This window comes from Pristiophorus japonicus, chromosome 1 (genome assembly GCF_044704955.1).
Source record: "Pristiophorus japonicus isolate sPriJap1 chromosome 1, sPriJap1.hap1, whole genome shotgun sequence".
Classification (NCBI taxonomy): Eukaryota; Metazoa; Chordata; class Chondrichthyes; family Pristiophoridae; genus Pristiophorus; species Pristiophorus japonicus.
This window is the reverse complement of record NC_091977.1, coordinates 492,862,665-492,885,360: the sequence shown is the minus strand read 5'-3', so window position 1 is coordinate 492,885,360 and position 22,696 is coordinate 492,862,665. Positions and strand designations below refer to the sequence as shown.

General features: G+C 45.7%; 1 protein-coding gene across 1 annotated transcript in view; it reads right to left on the bottom strand.

Annotated features, from left to right (window-relative positions):
• The window catches only part of tg (thyroglobulin), a 621,247-nt gene that overhangs the window by 5,629 nt on the left and 592,922 nt on the right, over window positions 1-22,696 (bottom strand). The window contains exons 48-49 of the mRNA XM_070888386.1: window positions 9,243-9,377; window positions 8,028-8,221 (exon numbers count right to left, since the gene is read on the bottom strand). Coding sequence (XP_070744487.1) covers window positions 8,028-8,221; window positions 9,243-9,377 — 329 coding nt within the window. The remainder of the gene's footprint in view (window positions 1-8,027; window positions 8,222-9,242; window positions 9,378-22,696) is intronic.

Below are 22,696 nucleotides of genomic sequence, written 5' to 3'. Positions count from 1 at the left end.
TTTATGACTTTTCTTTGCTTGTATACCATTTCTAAATAGCAAATCCAGTGGTACCAACAGTCACACAAATTACTCCCATTAAGGAGCACTTTGGGAGTATTATTTCCAGTATCATGTCACCATAGCTCAGTGCTTCACTGCTATACCCACCTGAGCCATCAAGGGACTGTGAGTATTGCTTTCAATTTATCTCCAAAATACATTGGGCTCAATTTTGCTCAAGACCGTTTTTTAGCATATTGCAAGAATTATGCCCGTTTTTCTAGGCCAGAAATGCGTCAAAAATATTTGTTCAATGTTTCCCCGCTGTATTTTTCAAATTCGGCGCCACGCAGCCTGTCCAGTTGCTCGGGGGGTTGGGGGGGGGGTGGGGGCTGTGGAGCCTGCTGTCTGCGCCGAAAAAACGATGCCGCAACTTCTGTGCATGCGCAAAAAAAGGACGTTTTTGACGTCATTCCAATATGCAATACAGCTCCGGGTCTGCAATCAGCCATTTTTAAAGAGCCAGTTGTGTGTGTGTGAGAACATTTGGTGCTGTGTGAGAACACTGGAAAAATCGGAGATGCAATAGAAGATGCCACGCAGTGCAAGGACCAAGAATATCTTGCATGATGAAGTGGAGGCATTAGTTACTATGATCGAGGCCAGATGGCAGGAGCTGGACACCAGCAGAGGTCACATAAAAGTTTCACCCAAAGAAATAAAGAAACGCTGGAACCAAGTTGCAGAAGATTACTGTGCAATGGTGACCACGAGATCTGGAGGCCAGTGTAAAAAGAAGTAGCAGGACCTTAGTAAGTAATATTTTAATTTATTCAATGGAATTGCAATTGTAAATGTGACCAGCTGTATATGTCCCACCCAGCAGAAAGACACCCGCTCTAAAAAGTAGCATTTTCATTTTGGCACATAACGAAAGGGAAGGAACTCGAACAGGAGGAGGCCCGGCAAATCTGCAGCCACTGACATCCTTGGAAGAGAGGGTCGCTGCTTTGATGGGTCCTGCTTGGAGAAAAGCAATCACTGCTTCACAAGCTGGGCCAACCCCGACAATGCAGAAGGAAATTCAGATGAGGACAAGCCTGAAGAAGAGAACATCTTCCAATCCCACCCTCCAGACCAAGAGCATGGGGATGAGGGGGTGGGGGAGGGGGAGGGGAGGGGATGGAAATGGATGAAGCCCCCACTGTTTTACTGACTTTGGAGGAGGTACAGGTGCCGCCCAGTGAGCTGCCAGCCCCTTCCGTGACTAGTGGTTTGAGTATTGGTGGGACATTCCATAGTTTCCTGCCGTCTGAGGCTGTGGGTCCCAGTGGTGGGGTGCAGCAAGGCACACCCAGGGCCTCACCGTCCCAGACTGCGGGCCCTACTGGGATGCTGCGAGCCACACCCATGGGGAGGAGGGGAAGGAGAGCTCGACAGCGCCCTCTTGAGGTGCAGGATCTAACAGATGTGGTTCAGATGATGGCAATGAGTGCGGAGACCATTGACCTTATGCGATCACTCCCGGACACCATCAGTGGGGTGGGTGATGAGGTAGCGGGACTGTTGGGAGAAGCAACAGCAATCTCATGAGAAATGGGAACAATGTCTGGGACCATGAGTGAGGGAATATCTCAGTCAGCTAAAACCACGTCAGGGACGATGAGGGAGGGAATGTCACAGGTAGCTGATGCGCTGTCAATGAACATCAGGGAGGGAATGTCAGAGATGGTGCAAACACTCAGTGAACATGAGGGAGGGAATGTTGCAGGTAGTTGAAACTGTTTTGCTCAACATGGTGAAGGGAATGTTGCAGGTCGTTGAGACACTGCCAGGGCGCATGAGGGATGGCATGTTGGAGTTAGCTGCTGCAATAAGGGAACACGCCCAGACCCTGCGCCCATTGACAGAATCAACTGCTACTCGCACTCCAATCCCCACATCAGCCTCTGAAGAGCTCCAAGCCGGGCCCTCCACATTACCGCCTGGGCCCTCCACATTGTCTCCTGAGCCCTCCACATTGTCTCCTGGGCCCTCCACATTGTCTCCTGGGCTCTCCACATTGTCTCCTGGGCCCTCCACATTGTCTCCTGGGCCCTCCACATTGTCTCCTGGGCCCTCCACATTGTCTCCTGGGCCCTCCACATTGTCTCCTGGGCCCTCCACATTGTCTCCTGGGCCCTCCACATTACAGCCTGGGCCCTCCACATTGTCTCCTGGGCCCTCCACATTGTCTCCTGGGCCCTCCACATTGTCTCCTGGGCCCTCCACATTGTCTCCTGGGCCCTCCACATTGTCTCCTGGGCCCTCCACATTGTCTCCTGGGCCCTCCACATTGTCTCCTGGGCCCTCCACATTGTCTCCTGGGCCCTCCACATTACCGCCTGGGCCCTCCACATTGTCTCCTGGGCCCTCCACATTGTCTCCTGGGCCCTCCACATTGTCTCCTGGGCCCTCCACATTGTCTCCTGGGCTCTCCACATTGTCTCCTGGGCCCTCCACATTGTCTCCTGGGCTCTCCACATTGTCTCCTGGGCCCTCCACATTGTCTCCTGGGCCCTCCACATTACCGCCTGGGCCCTCCACATTGTCTCCTGGGCCCTCCACATTACCGCCTGGGCCCTCCATATTGTCTCCTGGGCCCTCCACATTGTCTCCTGGGCCCTCCACATTGTCTCCTGGGCCCTCCACATTGTCTCCTGGGCCCTCCACATTGTCTCCTGGGCCCTCCACATTACCGCCTGGGCCCTCCACATTGTCTCCTGGGCTCTCCACATTGTCTCCTGGGCCCTACACATTGACTCCTGGGCCCTCCACATTACAGCCTGGGCCCTCCACATTGTCTCCTGGGCCCTCCACATTACCGCCTGGGCCCTCCACATTGTCTCCTGGGTCCTCCACATTGCCGCCTGCCACCCCCTTTCCCCCCTCAACAGGTGCGCACTACCCAAGATCTTAGAAAGAATAAGCTTGATACCAACTCCAGAAACACTGTGCCACTGCCTGCGGGCAGGGGTGATGGAGTCATCAAGAACAAGCATGGCGGGCTGTTTTCGAATAAAGTGGAGGAGAGATGGGTGAAGCCTTTCTTTGCTGCTGTTGTTGTTATTGTTGCTGTTGTTGTTATTATTGTTACTGTTGTAACTGCTGTTCTCAAATTAAAAGTTTTTTGTGAGTTATGTAAATTTACAAGTTTAAAAGTTAGTAAGTGATCTTATTGTTTTTAAGTGATCTTAGAGTTTAGTTTGTAAGTGATCTTAAAGTTTGTAAGTGATCGTTACGGAAAACTTTAGAGTTTGATACAAGAATAATTTTATTAAAGTTAAGTTAAGTACAAATAACTGTTTGTTAAACTTTTGAATGAAATAAATTTTACATTAAAACTGAATCATTTATTTGTTCCATTATTAACAACTTTTGGAACTCACGAAGAATCATTTCCATTATTTATTTGATTATTAACAACTTTTGAAGTAAACAAGAATCATTTGCACCATTTTTTCGATTATTAACACAATTTTTGAAGTAAACAAGAATCATTTCCATCACTTGTTCCATTAACACAACACAACATTACGGAACAGGTCCAAACAGTAAACATGGTCCATGTGGAATAGTTGTCGCTGAGCCTTCAGACAGCAAAACATTCACAGATGAGCTGTTGTCGCAAAGCTCGAGCAATCATCAAAGGTGCATGACGGCCCGCCCTCCTCCGCCGTCATACTCCGGGTTCAGGTATTTGCATGGCTTCATCGTCCTCATCCTCGTGCTGCTCGTCATCATTATCGTCAGCCACTCTCACCGCAGGTGGGTCTTCTACTACCAGCTGCTGCTGCCTCATGATGGCTAAGTTATGCAACATGCAGCACACAACAGTGACCTGACCGACAATCTCAGGGGAGTATAGCAAGTAGCCTCCAGAATGATCCAGGCATTGGAAACACAGCTTCAAGATGCCAATGGTCCTCTCTATGATGCTGCACATCGCAATGTGCGACATGTTGTAATTCCGGTTAGCTTCCGTCCGGGTTATGCATAGGGCCGTCATGAGCCAGGTGGCGAGGCTGTACCCTTTACCTCCCAGTAGCCAGTTCTGCCCTTCTGGCTGCTTCTAAAACATGGCAGATATAGCGCTCTCACATAGGATGAACGCATCATGGTTGCTCTCAGGGTATCTTGCATCGACTGACATGATGTGACTAGAACTCGGGGACACAGCCTCAAAATACGGGGGAGCCAATTTAAAACCGAGTTGAGAAGGAATTTCTTCTCCCAGAGGGTTGTGATTCTGTGGAATTCTCTGCCCAGGGAAGCAGTTGAGGCTAGCTCATTGAATGTATTCAAATCACAGATAGATAGATTTTTAACCAATAAGGGAATTAAGGGTTATGGGGAGCGGGCAGGTAAGTGGAGCTGAGTCCATGGCCTGTTCAGCCATGATCTTGTTGAGTGGTGGAGCAGGCTCGAGAGGCTAGATGGCCTACTCCTGTTTCTAATTCTTATGTGATGCATATCATCACACGAGATGCATATTAATGGAGTGGAAGCCTTTTCTGTTCCTGTATATCTCGGAATCCTCCAAAGGTGCTCGCAAGGCAATGTGGGTACAATCAATGCAGCCCTGTACCTTTGGGAAGCCAGCAATCCTGGAAAAGCCCACAGCCCTGTCACACATTGCCTGGGCAGTCATGGATAACTGCATGCGGTCATTCCTCCAGGCACATAATGCAGCTATCACCTGCCGATTGCAGACATGTGTGCATGTTGATAAATGGCACACACATCCCCAGTTATAGCTTGAAATGATCCGGAGGCATAGAATGAAAGTGCAGCTGTAACCTTAACTTCAACTGACAAAGCAGTCCTCCTGACACATCTAGGTTGCAGGTTTGCTTTCTCCAACTCACAGATCTCAGTTACAACTTCTTTCCGGAAACGCAGCCTTCTGACGCAGTCTGCATCACTCAGGTGCAGGTACGAATGCCTGTATCGATATCATCATCATCATAGGCAGTCCCTCGGAATTGAGGAAGACTTGCTTCCACTCTAAAAATGAGTTCTTAGGAGACTGAACAGTCCAATATGAGAATTACAGTCTCTGCCACAGGTGAGACAGACAGTCGTTGAGGGAAAGTGTGGGTGGGACTGGTTTGCCGCACGCTCCTTCCGTGCCTGCGCTTGAGTTCTGCATGCTCTCGGCGATGAGATTCGAGGTGCTCAGCGCCCTCTTGGATGCACTTCCTCCACTTAGGGCGGTCTTTGGCCAGGGACTCCCAGGTGTCAGTGGGGATGTTGCATTTTATCAATGAGGCTTTGAGGGTGTCCTTGAAACGTTTCTTCTGCCCACCTTGGGCTCGCTTGCCATGAAGGAGTTCCGAATAGAGCCCTTGCTTTGGGAGTCTTGTGTCAGGCATGCAAACGATGTGGCCTGCCCAGCGGAGCTGATCAAGTGTGGTCAGTGCTTCAATGCTGGGGATGTTGGCCTGGACGAGGACGCTAATGTTGGTGCGTCTATCCTCCCAGGGGATTTGCAGGATCTTGCAGAGACATTGTTGGTGGTATTTCTCCAGCGATCTGAGGTGTCTACTGTACATGGTCCATGTCTCTGAGCCATACAGGAGGGCGGGTATCAGTGCAGCACTGTAGACCATGAACTTGGTGACAGTTTTGAGGGCCTGATCTTCGAACACTCTTTTCCTCAGGCGGCCGAAGGCTGCAGTGGCGCACTGGAGGCGGTGTTGAATCTCGTCGTCAATGTCTGCCCTTGTTGACAAGAGGCTCTCGAGGTATGGGAAGTGGTCCTCGTTGTCCAGGGCCGCGCCATGGATCTTGATGAAGGGGGGCAGTAATGTATGGCATGGACAGGCTGGTGGAGGACCTTTGTCTTATGGATGTTTAGTGTAAGGCCCATGCTTTCATACGCCTCAGCGAAGATGTTGACTATGACTTGGAGTTCAGCCTCTGAATGTGCGCAGACGCAAGCGTCGTCCGAGTACTGTAGCTTGACAACAGAGGTTGGGACGGTCTTGGATCTGGCCTGGATACGATGAAGATTGAACAGGTTCGCACTGGTTCTGTAGTTTAGTTCCACTCCAGCGGGGAGCTTGTTGCGGGTGAGGTGGAGCATGACAGCGAGGAAGACTGAGAAGAGGGTTGACGTGATGACACAGCCTTGCTTGACCCCGGTCCGGACGTGGATTGGGTCTGTAATGGATATACCCGAGGTGGGTAAGACCTCCTGCCCAGCACCCTATGGGCTCTGAGGTTCATCATGCGATGATGTCGAATCATTTGTCTCCTCCGTAGCAACATGATGCAGAAGGGTCGCACAAGGTATGGCATTGTCAGTATTGCCCCCATGGTTAAATGTTACCTTTGCAAGAAGCTCAAAATGACAGGAAGGCCACAGGACACAGTCTTTGTTGTCTCTCCTTAGGTCTGCATGGATCATACCCAGGTCTCAGCAGTCTTGTGACTTCTCCCCTCACCATGCTCATTTGTTGCCTAGTGCAGTCTTCCAATTGCCAACACCCCCCCCTGCCCCCCTCACCCCCCCCCACCGGTTTGTTTTGCAGCTGAGCCCCGAGCCCGTGTCCGGGCATGGGGCCGATTCTGCCGGCCAATGCTATGAACCTCCAGCCCGGTTTGAAGACGTTTGGTGATGGCGCATGAGTAAAAAAACAGAAAACTTCAGAATTCCATGAAACTTCCATGTGCTCCGTTGAAAGGTAAAAAAAAAATCATCTTTATTATGGATATTTAAAGTGTTCTTGACTCCCTCCATAAACTTCGATGAAAAACAATGGCGTCTTTCAGCGCCGATTTCTCAATGTGCGCTGCTTTCTGTTAACTCACCAGAAGGTTTTTCGGGAGTGGCCAAATACGCCGACCCAGCAGAATTTTTTTGGGCCAAACTGTGAAAAATCATCAAAACTGGCACAGACATGAGGGAACGTCAAATAAACCTAACGTAAAAAACATCGTAACTAACTCAGTTATTCCAGCGCAGATTTCTGGGGGGAACTTTGATTTAAATACCTACGCCAAAAAAAACGGCGCATACCAAAAAAGTGGCGCAAATGACCTGGGAAAATTGAGCTCATAGTTATGTTAAAACAGTGGTTGCGATCAGGAAGAAAAGCATAGATTTAGATAGGCTGCCTGCTGTGGAATTAAAATTGGGAGAGATGTAAAACAGGCTACCGACTCCCTAACATCTGTTTTACATTATCGCACAGAGTCAAGATCTACCCCAATCTGTGCATTTCCAAAGTTAAAAAAATAAAGTAAAAAAAGAAAGAAAGAAAGATATGAATTTATATAGCACTTTACACAACCTCAGGATATCTCAAAGTGCTTTACAACCAATTAAGCACTGTTTGAAGTGTGGTCACTGTTGTAATCATCGGCAGTTCCTCGAACGAGGATGACTTGCTTCCACGAGAGTTCACAGATGTTTCAATGAAGGATCCGATGTTCCAGTCCCGAACTCCAATTGAGGGGGTGGAAGATGTCTGTGCGTGGATTTTTTTTTAACGTGTGGTGACCGTTGCACGTCAACCACCACACGGGCTTGACAGAGCTAGGCCTTTATCCAGTGACGACGGGAGACCTACTCTGCTGCACAGACCTAGTGCGCACACATATCGCAGTGTGGGCAGGTCTGTGCTGCCCCTGGGCCCTCGTCTCTTCTGGGCCCCATACCCTCATTCGCCGCTCCTCCGCCACGATGTTCCAGGGCCTGGCGCTCCAGCTCTATTTATAGCCCCGACCTGCGGTGGTGTTCTCACACTGTTGTAATATAGGAAACGCGACAGCCAATTTGCACACAGCAAGCTCCCACAAACAGCAATGAAATAAATAACCAGATAATCTGTTTTGGTGGTGGTTGAGGGATAAATGTTTGTTAGGACATCGGGAGAAACTCCCCTAATCTTCTTCGAATAGTATCGTGGGATCTTTTACGTCCACCTGAGATGGCAGATGGGGCCTCCGTTTAACATCTCATCCAAAAGCAGAAACTGAGATCGCCCACTTATGCTTACCTGTGGCTGCCTGGAGTATCTGCATGTAGTCAAACCAGAAGGAACACTCTGCTGATTTCAGTCCTTTTTTATTTTTCAGCGCAGATGCAAATTCTTTGTAGTTACTGCCATCGGTGCTGTCTAAGAACCTGGGCCATGGTGGCAGAGTCTCACCAGCAGAGTTTCTAGAGAAGGCGAACGGATAGTTGGGATTGCTGAAAAAACAAAATTGGAAAAGAAATACTTTAAGAATAGAACACAGGGATGATTTGCTGAGGTTGCACAACCCTTGGGGATTCTTGTCCACTGGCCATGCACATCAGGAAATTGAAGGTGCTTCACCCCATGTGAATGAAAAATTACCCTCTATTTCCTGCATCATAACTGAAACTATACATATTAGGGTAAGTTTATCGAAACGGTGCTCCCAACAGGGATTCGTGCTCAAAGGATGAACATGCCTGAGAATCGGTACTACAGTGCTGTAGCCTTATCTCCAAGCCGCAATGTCATCAAGCATGACTCCCTAATGAGAGCGCGGGATCCTTGAATTTACCCCGTTGTGTTATAAGACAGTCATTATATAATACACGAGTCAATCTCCTGTTGTATTACACACAGGGAGTAAAGAGCAAGAGTTTCTCTGTAGTACTGGCTGAGCTGCTGAGGCACAAAACTGAGGCATTAGAGCATCACTACTGGTGAGATAGTGTAATTACAGTGTGACACGTTTACATAGGTAGTTTCTATGTTGACATTAAAATTTAGAATGGAAAAAGTTGACTAGAAGTGCATGCAGACATAAGATTTAAAACATATTAAAGATATTAACACTGCATACAATAATAATTTGTGTTTATATAGCAAGTTTAACATGATAAATATCACAAAGCACTTCACAGGAGGGAGAAAGGATGAATGAAAGCACGATAAAAAGATGGATTTTGAGGACGATTTTAGTTTAGTTTAGATGGATTAAAGTGTCTGGTAAATAAACAGAGGGAAGTTCAGATGAATGGGTTAGTGGTTCGCCGCTAATATCCTCTGGGATAATTTCAGAGCCATTGAGATTTATTTCAATGCCCATTACAGGAAAATATTTTCACTCTGCCTCTTGCTCTCTTTCCCACTTACATTGCCTCTCCTTTTCTGTACTTCTCTTCGTGCCCCATTCTGCCCTCTGTTAGGCATTTATACTTTCACTGGCCATGCGATGATTCTGAAATGATTACTTACCCCGATTTGATAAAGTTGGCAATGTATTGGATGATGGTGAGTGACAGGCTGCGCTCCTGTGCTGTGAATAACTGCTCTGACTCTGGGTGGAGAGGTAGCCCGAAAATGAACTGCACATCCGAGGAAAGACTTGCACTGAAAAAGGAAAAGCATATAATCACATGAGTGCAGGTTAATGACAAGTACTGTTGGCAATGCGCTGCCCAGTATAGAACTGAACCTGGCAGATCAGCTGTCCGTGGGGTCCATCAATTGGCCTCCGCACCTCGGAACTATAGGAGGGGGAGAAACAACTCTTGATCACTATGCAGAGGCTCCTGTTGAAATGTGTGAATGTCTGGATGTTGGATTAGGACAAGATTGAGCCTGGTTGTCACGTACACATGGTTCAAGAGCCTGCTGACACTCTCTTTCAGCTCATGCAGTGGCTCCTTGAACGAAGCACTGGAGGACTAGCTGCTCTCAAAAAATGGCACGCAAGCAGCTGTTACTTTCCATTCTTCAAAGACATTCTGGCCGGATCAGCAATTCTGGTGAAAACTCCTCGTTGAACACCATGAGGGCAATTTATGATCATCATTTAAACATGTTGCCTGCTTAAGCAGGGGGCATACTGAAAGGGGCTTCGTGGAATTCCAAACATTCTGCCCTTAAAGGGCTGCTTCCCACAATTAAAGCATTCACTAAAAGGCAAGCGACTATATATATATATGGGGAAAGAAATGTTGGAGCTTTTTAAAGGGTGATAAAATTATTTGCACTAGTTTTTAGCCAGCATGAGCAAAAAGACTCATGAGACTGAAAGGACAGGAACAGGAAATAGAATCTGACCCTCTGTTTGATAGCTGGTGAAGTGGACAATCTGCTGCAGGAGGTGGGCACAAGGAGAACTATCCTGTTTGGCACTCCAGAGCGCCCTCTGCAAAGGATAGAGGAGGCAAAGGCCACAGTATCGGCAGCACTTGGGAACAGTTAGCACACTTTAAGGAATCTGGCAAAGTAAGATTAACCAACAATACTGTGAACCAGGCATGTAGCACATGTTACAAAGTGCAGCCTGTTAAATTACTCTACATTTATCATTCACTCATGCCAAGCCCTCACGCAACTTTTCTAATCTATTGTTAAACCTCATGCATACCTATACTTCAGCGGGGCACAGAGTCAAGATGGAATATATAACTCCAATCTTTGTCACACTCACATTGCCCAAAGGCTTCAGATCTTGGAACATGGCAGCCAGCAGTGACCCCCTTACTTTGGGCAATGCACCAGTGTGGCTACATTGGGTAAGCATGTCCATGCTACTCTGTGGGGAAGGAATTGAAAGTGCTACCCATGCTGACCAATGCATCAGTCACCAGTTTGATCTCAATGTGGGCCGTACCTCATATTACTGTGCTAGCGGGCATCGGGTATAATACTTGAGGCCAGTAGTGACACTGACATCCACTGGTATTGCCATCCCTATGTAGCAAGTGTCCTTGCTACAAATGATAAAACTCTGCCCTACTGACCCATAGCAAGCTGAGGCAGTTGTCCTTGGTCATTGGCAAGTAAGTGTGCCAAGATCTGCAGAATGCTCTGGAGTCTGCCAATCTTCCTGGCGTAACTTCTTTTAACCAACTCAACCATGAAATATTGTACATGAAATTATTTGAAAACAAACTCACTTTAAACAATTATGCTTCTGAAAAATGAGTAACAATATTTCAAAAATATGAAAAAATATCAAATTGTACTTTACAGAAAATAAAACATGCAGAAGCAGTAGCAGGACATTTGGAAAAGCAAAATTCAGTCAGGCAGAGTCAGCATGGATTTATGAAGGGGAAGTCATGTTTGACAAATTTGCTGGAGTTCTTTGAGGATGTAACGAACAGGGTGGATAAAGAGGAACTAGTGGATGTGGTGTATTTGGACTTCCAGAAGGCATTTGACAAGGTGCCATATAAAAGGTTACTGCACAAGATAAAAGTTCACGGGGTTGGGGGTAATTTATTAGCATGGATAGAGGATTGGCTAATGAACAGAAAGCAGAGAGTCGGGATAAATGGTTCATTCTCGGGTTGGCAATTAGTAACCAGTGAGGTGCTGCAGGGATCAGTGCTGGGACCCCAACTATTTACAATCTATATTAACGACTTGGAGGAAGGGACTGAGTGTAATGTAGCCAAGTTTGCCGATGATACAAAGATGGGAGGGAAAGCAATGTGTGAGGAGGACACACACAATCTGCAAAAGGACATAGACAGGCTAAGTGAGTGGGCAAAAATTTGGCAGATGGAGTATAATGTTGGAAAGTGTGAGGTCATGCACCTTGGCAGAAAAAATCAAGGAGCAAGTTATTATTTAAATGGAGAAAGATTGCAAAGTGCTGCAGCAAAGCGGGACCTGGGAGTACTTGTGCATGAAATACAAAAGGATAGTATGCAGGTACAGCAAGTGATCAGGAAGGCCAATGGAATCTTGGCCTTTATTGCAAAGGGGATGGAGTATAAAAGCAGGGAAGTCTTGCTACAGTTGTACAGGGTATTGGTGAGGCCACACCTGGAATACTGCGTGCAGTTTTGGTTTCCATATTTACGAAAGGATATACTTGCTTTGGAGGCAGTTCGGAGAAGGTTCACTAGGTTGATTCCAGAGATGAGGGGGTTGACTTATGAGGAAAGGTTGAGTAGGTTGGGCCTCTACTCATTGGAATTCAGAAGAATGAGAGGTGATCTTATCAAAACGTATAAGATTATGAGGGGGCTTGACAAGGTGAATGCAAAGAGGATGTTTCCACTGATAAGGGAGACTAGAACTAGAGGGCATAATCTTAGAATAAGGGGCCGCCCATTTAAAACTGAGATGCGGAGAAATTTCTTCTCTCAGAGGATTGTGGATCTGTGGAATTCGCTGCCTCACAGAGCTGTGGAAGCTGGGACATTGAATAAATTTAAGACAGAAATAGACAGTTTCTTAAATGGTAAAGGGATAAGGGGTTATGGAGAGCGGGCCTGAGTCCATGGTCAGATCAGCCATGATCGTATTAAATGGCGGAGCAGGCTTGAGGGGCTGTATGGCCTTCTCCTGCTCCCATTTCTTATGTTCTTATGTAAAGGCTAGTTAGGAATTCCCGCAGCCATGAAGATCCCCCTGCTCCAATTCCATATCGGATCAATCCCACAGAATTGCGCTAGCTGTTGATTTTAATCTTTTTGCATCTAATCTGGGGCCTTAATAAGGCTTATGTATAAAGTGGGCACAAACACTTCAGCTCACTGAAAATAGAAGAGTGCTGAATCGACCTGATAGATTATGCACAGCTCTTATAACTGTAACCATCATTTATCACATATTAACCGTAAACCTCGATAACCTCAAGTGAAATTCTCTGTTGTTAAAACTCCTTTATCACCACAGGGGCGATAAATCAGCTATTGCACACTAGAGCGTGGGGAGGCCATAACGAAAGTTTGGTCGATAAATTTGGCAGATCCATTGTGCATGCGCGGAACTCCGAATCAAATCCCGAGAAAAGCCGAGTCTTAAAGGCGTGGTATAGTCATGTACCCATTAAAGTTTTCAAAATCCCTTGTTTTAAATCTGCACTGTTATGTCAGTCTGCCGCTGCAAACTCGGAGGTTCACGCACCGTGCCATGTGTAAACGTTGCACTGACTGTGACCTCCGAGGGAAGCGCTTCCTCTTCTGTTTAAGTAGCCAGGAGCTAACGACTCTGCAAGCCTGTACCGACTGTTTTTCCAGACATTGTTCTTGGCGGCTGCTAAATGAGATGTCCGCACCGAATTTACCGACTGGGGCGCAAGTGTGGACTTTGCACCAGGACTGACATCAGGATCGCACTGATTATCAGCAGCCAGGTGCTACTGGTTTGTGCCCCCTATGAGCCTCTAATGAATTTTCAGTCGGGGCATTAAAAGTTGCACTCCTGGTCAGTACCTTCTTACGCTCCCATTAACGCCCCCTCTGGCCGCTAACTGAGGCGTGAAGCAACTGAAAATCCAGCCCATATCTTTCCCACTCAAAAACCCTTAATCTTCCATAAAGCCGAATTCAGTTGAAGATTTGACTTCTACTCCCATATCTGGAGAGACACTGCACTCCAGCACAGCACAATTCTAAAAAAAAATGTCTTATATGCAATCCTTCTTTCCCCTTTGGCCCCCAACTCCCTTCTCTATCAATCACAATCTTCGTTGCCACTCTCTATTTTGTGAAAGCTACTATGGCCTCTTCTGAACTCCCAAGTTCCAAATTTGCACTCCAACAACCTTACTGTGAATTTTACACGGTATGCGCTCGTGGTGGGGAACCTTGTCCGCTGCTTATATCGCACAATGCAGGCGTGTAGCCCGTGACTTTCCGATATGTGTTGGTGGCAGGTTTGCTGCAAGTTTGTACTCACAAAATTACCCTCCCCCCATCCCCAAGACTAATCCCAGAATTGTCTCTACCCTGAAACTCCTTACCTACTTCAGCCTCAACCTCCACTTGCTATTATCTTCCAAATTCAGCATCACCCAACCACTACTCCCTAAAATATCCAGTCTTTGTGACTATTGTTTTCAAAGTTGGATAAAACTTTGACCCTTCCTCTGGGTTTCCAAAAGGTAAGTCAACACCTTTAGGAGAGTTTTTGAAAAAGAATGATACCGAGACAAGGGTAGACAGTTCCAGCTGAAGAGCACAGGAGCCAAATAGTCGCTCCACCCCATGCTGTAAGTTCTATGATGTTAAATCTATTTCACTTCAGAAGATCAGGATTGCTTCTCCCCTTCTATCATCACATCTATGCACAAAATCTTGACTTCTCACAATTTGTGAGAACTTCATTCCACACTAACAATGGCTTTTTGACATGAAAATCCTCCAGTTACATATAGGCTAGACTTTCGGGATCTTTATGCCCGATTACAGCCCATATTACCGCCAGATTTTAGTTTTTTATGTCATCATCGCCCGTTTTTAGCTTCCGGACTTGCGCTGACTTACCGCCCATATATCACCGGCGGTAGTTTCGGCGGCCTATTAACGCCGGCGGTAAACGGAACCACCCGCCCATAATATGCAGTCAATTTTCAGACGATTTTGTCGTGCACCGCCTGATTACCGCTGGCAATTACTACCGCCTTGAAAACGGTGCACTTAACTGCCCTTGATCCAACAATATGGACGCCATTTTGAGATTGGATGTAAAGGCTTCTTTTAATTGTAGGTGACATTTAAATCATTTTTTTGTGTATTTTATGGGTGTTTGAAATGAATACTTATAATTTGAGGGTATAGTAGAGAATCTGCTTTAATTTTATGATAGTTGAAGGAAATTTGAATAATATTTTGACAGTTTAGAGGACTTTTAAAGAAATGAGGCCTGCAATTTCTCAGCCAGCACTGCTAATTAATTACATGTTGCAGACTACAGCTGGAAGAAGGTTTACTGAAGAGCATTATACACCCAATCAAAGAGGTGGCAGACTGCTGAGGAGGAGGAGACCTTAAAACCAAAGCATTTACAGGGATAAGCGATCATACCTGGACTTGTCTGATGAAGCATGTGTTAGAAGGCTGCACTTCCGAAAGGAGGTCATCAGTGAGATATGCCAGCTCATTAAGGGAGATCTTGAGCCTACTAGCACCATCAGGACCGCACTGCCTGTCGAGGTTAAGGTTACTGTGGCACTTTCCTTCTATGCATTGGGCTCCTTTCACGCATCAGCTGGCAATATTTGCTGCATCTCTCAGCACGCCACACATCGCTGCATTCGGCAGGTGACAGAAGCGTTTTATGCATGAAGGTTTGACTTTATAAACTTCCCAATGACCAGGGAGGCACGAGTGAGAGGGCTCTGGGTTTCTCGAGAATAGCAGGGTGCAACAGACTGTATTCGCATCGGTCTGCGAGCACCCTTAGAGGATGCAGAGATGTTTTGGAACCAAAAGGGATTCCACTCCCTGAACGTGCAGCTCATTGTCGACCACAATCAAATAATCATGGCAGTAAATGCCAATTTTCCAGGGAGCATTCATGATGCACACATCTTGCGTGAGAGCACTGTCTCCGACCTCTTTAAAGGTCTGCCACAAGGTCAATGCTGGATGCTGGTGACAAAGGATACGGCATCACCACCTGACTCTTGACACCTCTCCATAAGTCCCAGACAGGTGCCAAGCATCACTACAAGAACAGTCACATAGCCACATGCAATATCATTGAAAAGACAATTGGAGTGCTGAAGCAGTGCTTCAGATGCCTGGACCACTCTGGAGGCAATCTACAATACCACCCAGAGTAGGTCATGGAGTTCATTGTGGCGTGTTGGGATTACAGAGACATGGCTCCAGGGTGACCAAGGCTGAGAACTCAACATCCAGTGGTATTAAATATTCAGGAAGGATAGACAGAAAGGAAAAGGAGGTGGAGTAGTGTTGCTTGTTAAAGAGGAGATTAATGCAATAGTAAGGAAGGACATTAGCTTGGATGATGTGTAATCTGTATGGGTAGAGCTGCGGAACACCAAAGCAGAAAACGCTCGTGGGAGTTGTGTACAGACCACCAAACAGCAGTCGTGAGGTTGGGGATGGCATCAAACAGGAAATTAGGGATGCGTGCAATAAAGATACAGCAGTTATCATGGGTGACTTTAATCTATATATAGATTGGGCTAACCAAACTGGTAGCAATACGGTGGAGGAGGATTTCCTGCAGTGTATTAGAGATGGTATTCTAGACCAATATGTCGAGGAACCAACTAGAGAGCTGGCCATCCTAGACTGGGTGATGTGTAATGAGAGAGGATTAATTAGCAATTTTGTTGTGCGAGGCCCCTTGGGAGAAGAGTGACCATAATATGATAGAATTTTTCATTAAGATGGAGAGTGACACAGTTAATTCAGACACTAGGGTCCTGAACTTAAGGAAAGGTAACTTCGATGGTATGGGACGTGAATTGGCTAGGATAGACTGGTGAATGATACTTAAAGGGCTGACGGTGGATAGGCAATGGCAGACATTTAAAGATCACATGGATGAACTTCAACAATTTACATCCCTATCTGGCGTAAAAATAAAACGGGGAAGGTGGCTCAACCGTGGCTAACAAGGGAAATTAGGGATAGTGTTAAAACCAAGGAAGAGGCATATAATTTGGCCAGAAAAAGCAATAAAGCTGAGGACTGGGAAAAATTTAGAATTCAGCAGAGGAGGACAAAGCATTTAATTAGGAGGGGGAAAATAGAGTATAAGAGGAAGCTTGCAGGGAACATTAAAACTGACTGCAAAAGCTTCTATAGATATGTGAAGAGAAAAAGATTAGTGAAGACAAATGTAGGTCCCTTGCAGTCAGCAGCAGGTGAATTTATAATGGGAAACAAAGAAATGGCAGACCAATTGAACAAATACTTTGGTTCTGTCTTCACTAAGGAAGACAAAAATAACCTCTGAAAATACAAGAGGACCAAGGGTCTAGCGAGAAGGAGGAACTGAAGGAAATCCTTATTAATCAGGAAATTGTTTAGAGAAATTGATGGGACTGAAGGCCGATAAATCCCCAAGACCTGATAGTCTGCATCCCAGAGTACTTAAGGAAGTGGCCCTAGAAATAGTGGATGCATAGGTGGTAATTTTCCAACATTCCACCCACTGTAGATCAGTTCCTATGGATTGGAGGGTAGCTAATGTAACACCACTTTTTAAAAAAGGAGGAAGAGAGAAAACGGAATTATAGACCAGATAGCCTGACGTCGGTAATGGGGAAAATGTTGGAATCAATTATTAAAGATGTAATAGCAGCGCATTTGGAAAGCAGTGACAGGATCGGTCCAAGTCAGCATGGATTTATGAAAGGGAAATCATGCTTGACAAATCTTCTGGAATTTTTTGAGGATGTTTCCAGTAGAGTGGACAAGGGAGAACCAGTGGATGTGGTGTATTTGGACTTTCAAAAAGCTTTTGACAAGGTTCCACACAAGAGATTAGTGTGCAAAGTTAATGCACGTGGTATTGGCAGTAATGTATTGATGTGGATAGAGAACTGGTTGGCAGACAGGAAGCAAAGAGTAGGAATAAATGTATCCTTTTCAGAATGGCAGGCAGTGAATAGTGGGGTACCGCAAGGTTCAGTGCTGGGATCCCGCCTATTTACAATATACATTAATGCTTTGGACGAAGGAATTGAATGTAATATGTCCAAGTTTGCAGATGACACTAAGCTAAGTGGCTGTGTGAGCTGTGAGGAGGATACTAAGAGGCTGTAGGGTGACTTGAACAGGTTAGGTGAGTAGGCAAATGCATGGCAGATGCAGTATAATGTAGATAAATGTGAGGTTATCCACTTTGGTGGCAAAAAGGAAGGCAGAATATTAGCTGAATGGTGACAGATTAGGAAAAGAGGAGGTGCAACGAGACCTGGGTCTCATGGTACATCAGTCATTGAAAGTTGGCATGCAGGTACAGCAGGCGGTGAAGAAGGCAAATGGCACGTTGGCCTTCATAGCGAGAGGATTTGAGTATAGGAGCAGGGAGGTCTTACTGCAGTTGTACAGGGCCTTGGTGAGGCCACACATTGAATATTGTGTACAGTTTTGGTCTCCTAATCCGAGGAAAGACATTCTTGCTATTGAGGGAGTGCAGCGAAGGTTCATCAGACTGATTCCTGGGATGGCAGGACTGACATATGAAGAAAGACTGGATCGACCAGGCTTATATTCACTGGAATTTAGAAGAATGAGAGGGTATCTCATAGAAACATATACAATTCTGACGAGATTGGACAGGTTAGATGCAGGAAGAATGTTCCTGATGTTGGGGAGGTCCAGAACCAGGGGTCACAGTTTAAAGATAAGGGGTAAGCCATTTAGGACTGAGATGAGGAGAAACTTTTTCACTCAGCGAATTGTGAACCTGTGGAATTCTCTACCTCAGTAAGTTGTTGAGGCCAGTTTGTTAGATATATTCAAAAGGAAGTTAGATGTGGCCCTTATGGCTAAAGGGGTCAAGGGGTATGGAGAGAAAGCAGGAAGTTGCATGATCAGCCATGATCATATTGAATGGTGGTGCAGGCTCGAAGGGCCGAATGGCCTACTCCTGCACCTGTTTTCTATGTTTCTATGCTGCACAACTTGGCAATCAGAAGGGGACAGGAAATGCCACAGGGGACTGCGGGACCACCTCAGGACATAGTGGGCGAGGCAGTTAGAGAAGCGGAAGGGGAAGGAGGGGGAGGAAGAGGAGGTCGAGGAGGAGTCTGGTGATGAGCCCATGATAACACCCACCCCTACACCGCAGGAGAAGCTATGTGGCAGTTACGCAGCAGCTAACCTGTTACGTCAGCAGCTCATAAATGAACGCTTTTCTTGAACGGTTAATAGTTCAGTTAAAATGTCCATTGTTTGTAAACCTTGTATTGATTGTGGTCCCCTCATTTACTAAAAGTGAGTGAGACACAGCACAAAAATTGTTAACTTCAATAAAATTTTATAAATTTTGAAAAAGCTTTTGTGGAAAGTAAATTAGTAAATAATAAATAATTCTTTTAAAAGTAAATTTTGAATTTTTTTTACACGATTGTAAAAAGTAAACATTACACTTTAAATCCACAACACCCCAAACAATAAACAATTTTTCATAATAAAAAACCATCAACGCCCACCCTTTCCCCCCCCACCCCCACAAACAGTAAACAAAACAGCAAACATTTTTTGGGGGTATTTTCGTAATAATCAACCCTTCCGCTTCCCCAACCTGCCAACAAATCTACCTGCGACCACAATCTTTCCCCCCTCCACCTGACCCCCAAATGTTTTGGGGATTCACCCCTACCCCTGCCCGAGTTGCAACCAGTGTGTTGTGCTGCAGGGCACCCCGAGCGCAAATGGTGGAAAAAAAAACCTCGCACATGTGTAGTACTGCCGTTCCAGATGAAGCCGGCCTTACACGAGGACTGAGACCGCCCACTGCCACACACTACTACCACCGTTACTGCCAGCAGGAAAACAGGCGAAAGAAGCGGCTTTAGATCGCGACGGTAATCGGGTGGTATGGATGACTCGATATCTTCATACCGCCTTATTACCGCCGATTTAAGGGCGGTCACGGCGGTAAATGGAAAGTCATAGACTTCTCCCAAGACAAACTTATGAATAAGAACAAGTTATTTTTGAGCAGCTGCCCAGATTCCTCTGATATCCAATCATTGTTTTTGTTTGAGTAGTTTCCATTAATTGACTAAATTTGTTCAAAAGGATAAAACATTAACCATTAACAAGCAATATTAATGACATTGTCGACGAGAGATGGATTTATGGGAGATCAACTGTGCTTCAGGAGACAGGGCAGGTATTCCAATGGCAACTAGCCATCCCTCTGGAATATTTAAAGGGGAAATGCAGTATACTGAATTGTCCATAATCCTGGATGTTAATATCTATAAATTTACTAGAAACAGAATCTTACAGCACAGAAGGAAATCACCTGCCCATCATGCCTGTGCAGGTGTCTAGTGTCTCTTAGTCATCCTTTAATGCTTGGAAGCAGCTTGGGGCAGATATTTTGAGCTAGATTTTCGAATGACCGCTTTGTAGTTAGCACTCCAGGGAGTGGGAAATCCCTTCTTTGAGGGAAAAGACAGAGGTAAATTGAAGAGACCAAATAGAGATGGGGGGGGGGGTGGGGGGGAGTGGGGTGTGCGAGGCAGTGGTGATAACAATAGAGAGAGAAGAAATAAATAAGTCAAAGTAAAGCAAATAGGAAAGAATAAGCTGAAGAGAGAACTGGGTTAGCTAATCTGGGCTGGAATATTTGGAACTGTACCTGTCCATAAGAAAAAGGGAGAATCAAATACTTTTTGAAACAAAGTTAAACATATTCCAGAAGGATGAAGCCCCTTCCATTATCTCGCTAGGCTGATGGTTCTGATCATCAAAAACTCCAACTTCTTACTGCAGCTACCTGAGCTCATAGAAAGTAAACTTTAATTTCTGTGTGGCACTTTACAGAATGTTATGATGTTCTTCAAAGTACCTACCCTGAGAAATGTTGGTGTGAGAGGCCTATTGAAGGATTGCAAATCTTTTAATGACTGAACCTTTTTAGATTTGAAGGCCTGTTCCCCTATGGCCAAATGGAAGGCAAGTTACACCCAACTTATCTTGACAGAAAGGATGTGTATTTATGTGGTGCTGTTACATTCCTAGGTCTTTTGTTCATTGTCAAAATCCACTCCTGTAAACAAGGCCTCGCTCTCTGTGAACTTATGTGTGTCTTTATATGGCCAATATCGGATAATATAGTGAGCCCAGGGGTCGAACATAAATGCTCGTCATTGTATTTAGCTGACTGGATATATCTCTTTGGGGCACGGGGAGGGTGAATTTTCATTAGGGTTTTCCCATTCTTCCAGGCAGAGCCACAGAAATCCCTGAAAAATACAGAAACGCCATTTACACCATTTTTCCCAGGTTTCTACGGCTCTTTTGCCAAGGTTTCGGTGAGCGAGTCGAGGAACCACCCACAGAATTTTACCACTATGACCTAGACTTTGGAAAGTGGTAGAATAAACACTCAATCAGCATGTGGCTTCGGCTGTAAATGCAGAACAGGCTTATTAAAGCAAGCTGATAAAGAGTAGCAATGTGCAGTACAGAAGATTGAAGTAGTTCACAGGCTGTCTCTTCCTGCTGGAAGGTGTGTTTTTATTAATTCTAGGTTTGTGGGCGTCGCCAGCAAGGTCAGCATTTATTGACCACCCCTAATTGCCCTTGAGAAAGTGGTGGTGGGCCTTCTTCTTGAACCACTTACGTTCATGTGGCCATAGTGCTGTTAGGGTATGGAGTTCCAGGAGTTTGACCCAGTGACAATGAAGGAACGCCGTTATATGTCCAAGTCGGGTTGGTGTGTGTCGTGGAGGGGAACTCGGAGATGATGGTGTTCCAATGCACCTGCTGCCCTTCTATATGGTGGGTTAGGGAGGTGCTGTCGAAAAGCTATGGTGAGTGTGAACATAATGAGCTCAGCCGTTCAATCAAGAGTGCTTCTTCAACAAAAGAGCTAGCAATGGTCTCTGCATCATTTAGCTCGGCAGTCCTCATTGAGTCATAAGATTAAAGCAGATACAAGTTCACGCCTATCCAGATCCAATCACTCATCCAACTGCCAAATAAACCCTCCGCTTTTGCACTGAAAGCACCAGTCTCTTTGCAATGTAAAGTGTCAATGAGGAGTTTGATAATAAAGCTGGCATATAGATACAGGGAAACTGAGAATATTACTTTGAATTAAGCAAGCCAAAGCAAGAAGGAAAGACATACGCCTGAATTTTTAACTTTGACTTGCGCTGCCAGCAGGGAAGCCGTGGAGCGTGTCGGGAACCCGGAAGCTTTTCAACGAAGCCACTGCAATTGAATCAGACTTCCGGGTTTCCTGACCAATTAACGGGAGCGGGCATGGTTACGTCACGTATGACTCGAATTCAGCTGAGGTATTTAAAGGAGAAATGCACAGATATCAGTCGAAGGTTGGTGGAGGTGGAAGTAAAGAGTGTATTGCTGGATGTTGGAGCAGAGAGTGCATTGTGCAAATACTGAGAGAAAACACTCAGTGGTGTCAGCATAAGCCTTTCCCTTAGGCAAGGAAGCAGGTGTGAAGTCTGAGTATTTAGGTGACTATTTTTAAATGTAATTTGTTCAGCTCAATTGCCGCTGTGCTCTCGCCTTGTTTTCACTGGCGATGTTTAGCAAGCCCAGGAATCCTGTGGACAGCCAGTTAAAGCTCCAACAACAGGTAAAAAAGGCTATTAATATTCTCTTAACTATCCCTGAATTGGTTTAATTAGGTCACCTGAGCTCCTGAGGGGGTCTGTCACACGCTGCTTAACACACTCGAGTTAAAGGCACAAGCCGGAAGCTTGAAGCTGGCTTCCCGACACGCTGACAATTTCATTGCTTTTAACTACCCACCCGCTCCAAAACCCACTCACTCAAGTTAAAATTCAGCCCATAAATTTTAAACTGTCAAAACTGCTATCTTCACCCCAACTTACACCACTTTTAAACCCTCTGTCCTCACAAACTGCCAAACCATCTCCAACCTCCTTTTTCTATTCCTGCTTAAGGTATGTACATATGGAGCTCAGCTGCTTGAACAATAGTACTTCTTAAAGAAAAATAACTGGCAACAAATTGAGTTTCTGCATCATTTAGCCTGTCACTTTCAAATGAGCTGCAAGAATTTAGAGCAGATACGAGTTCAGGCCTATCCGGATCCAATCACTCATCAAACTGTCAAATAACCCACCCTGATACAGCACTAAACGTCCTGTGTTGTTCCATACACTTGCTCATTTTTCCTGCAATGCTTGCTTTAAATTACTCCAAGCAGGTGTCACTTTTCCCATAGCATTGAAAAGCCCTAACCAACATGAACAACATTCTCTGTGACTGTGACCATGGCGC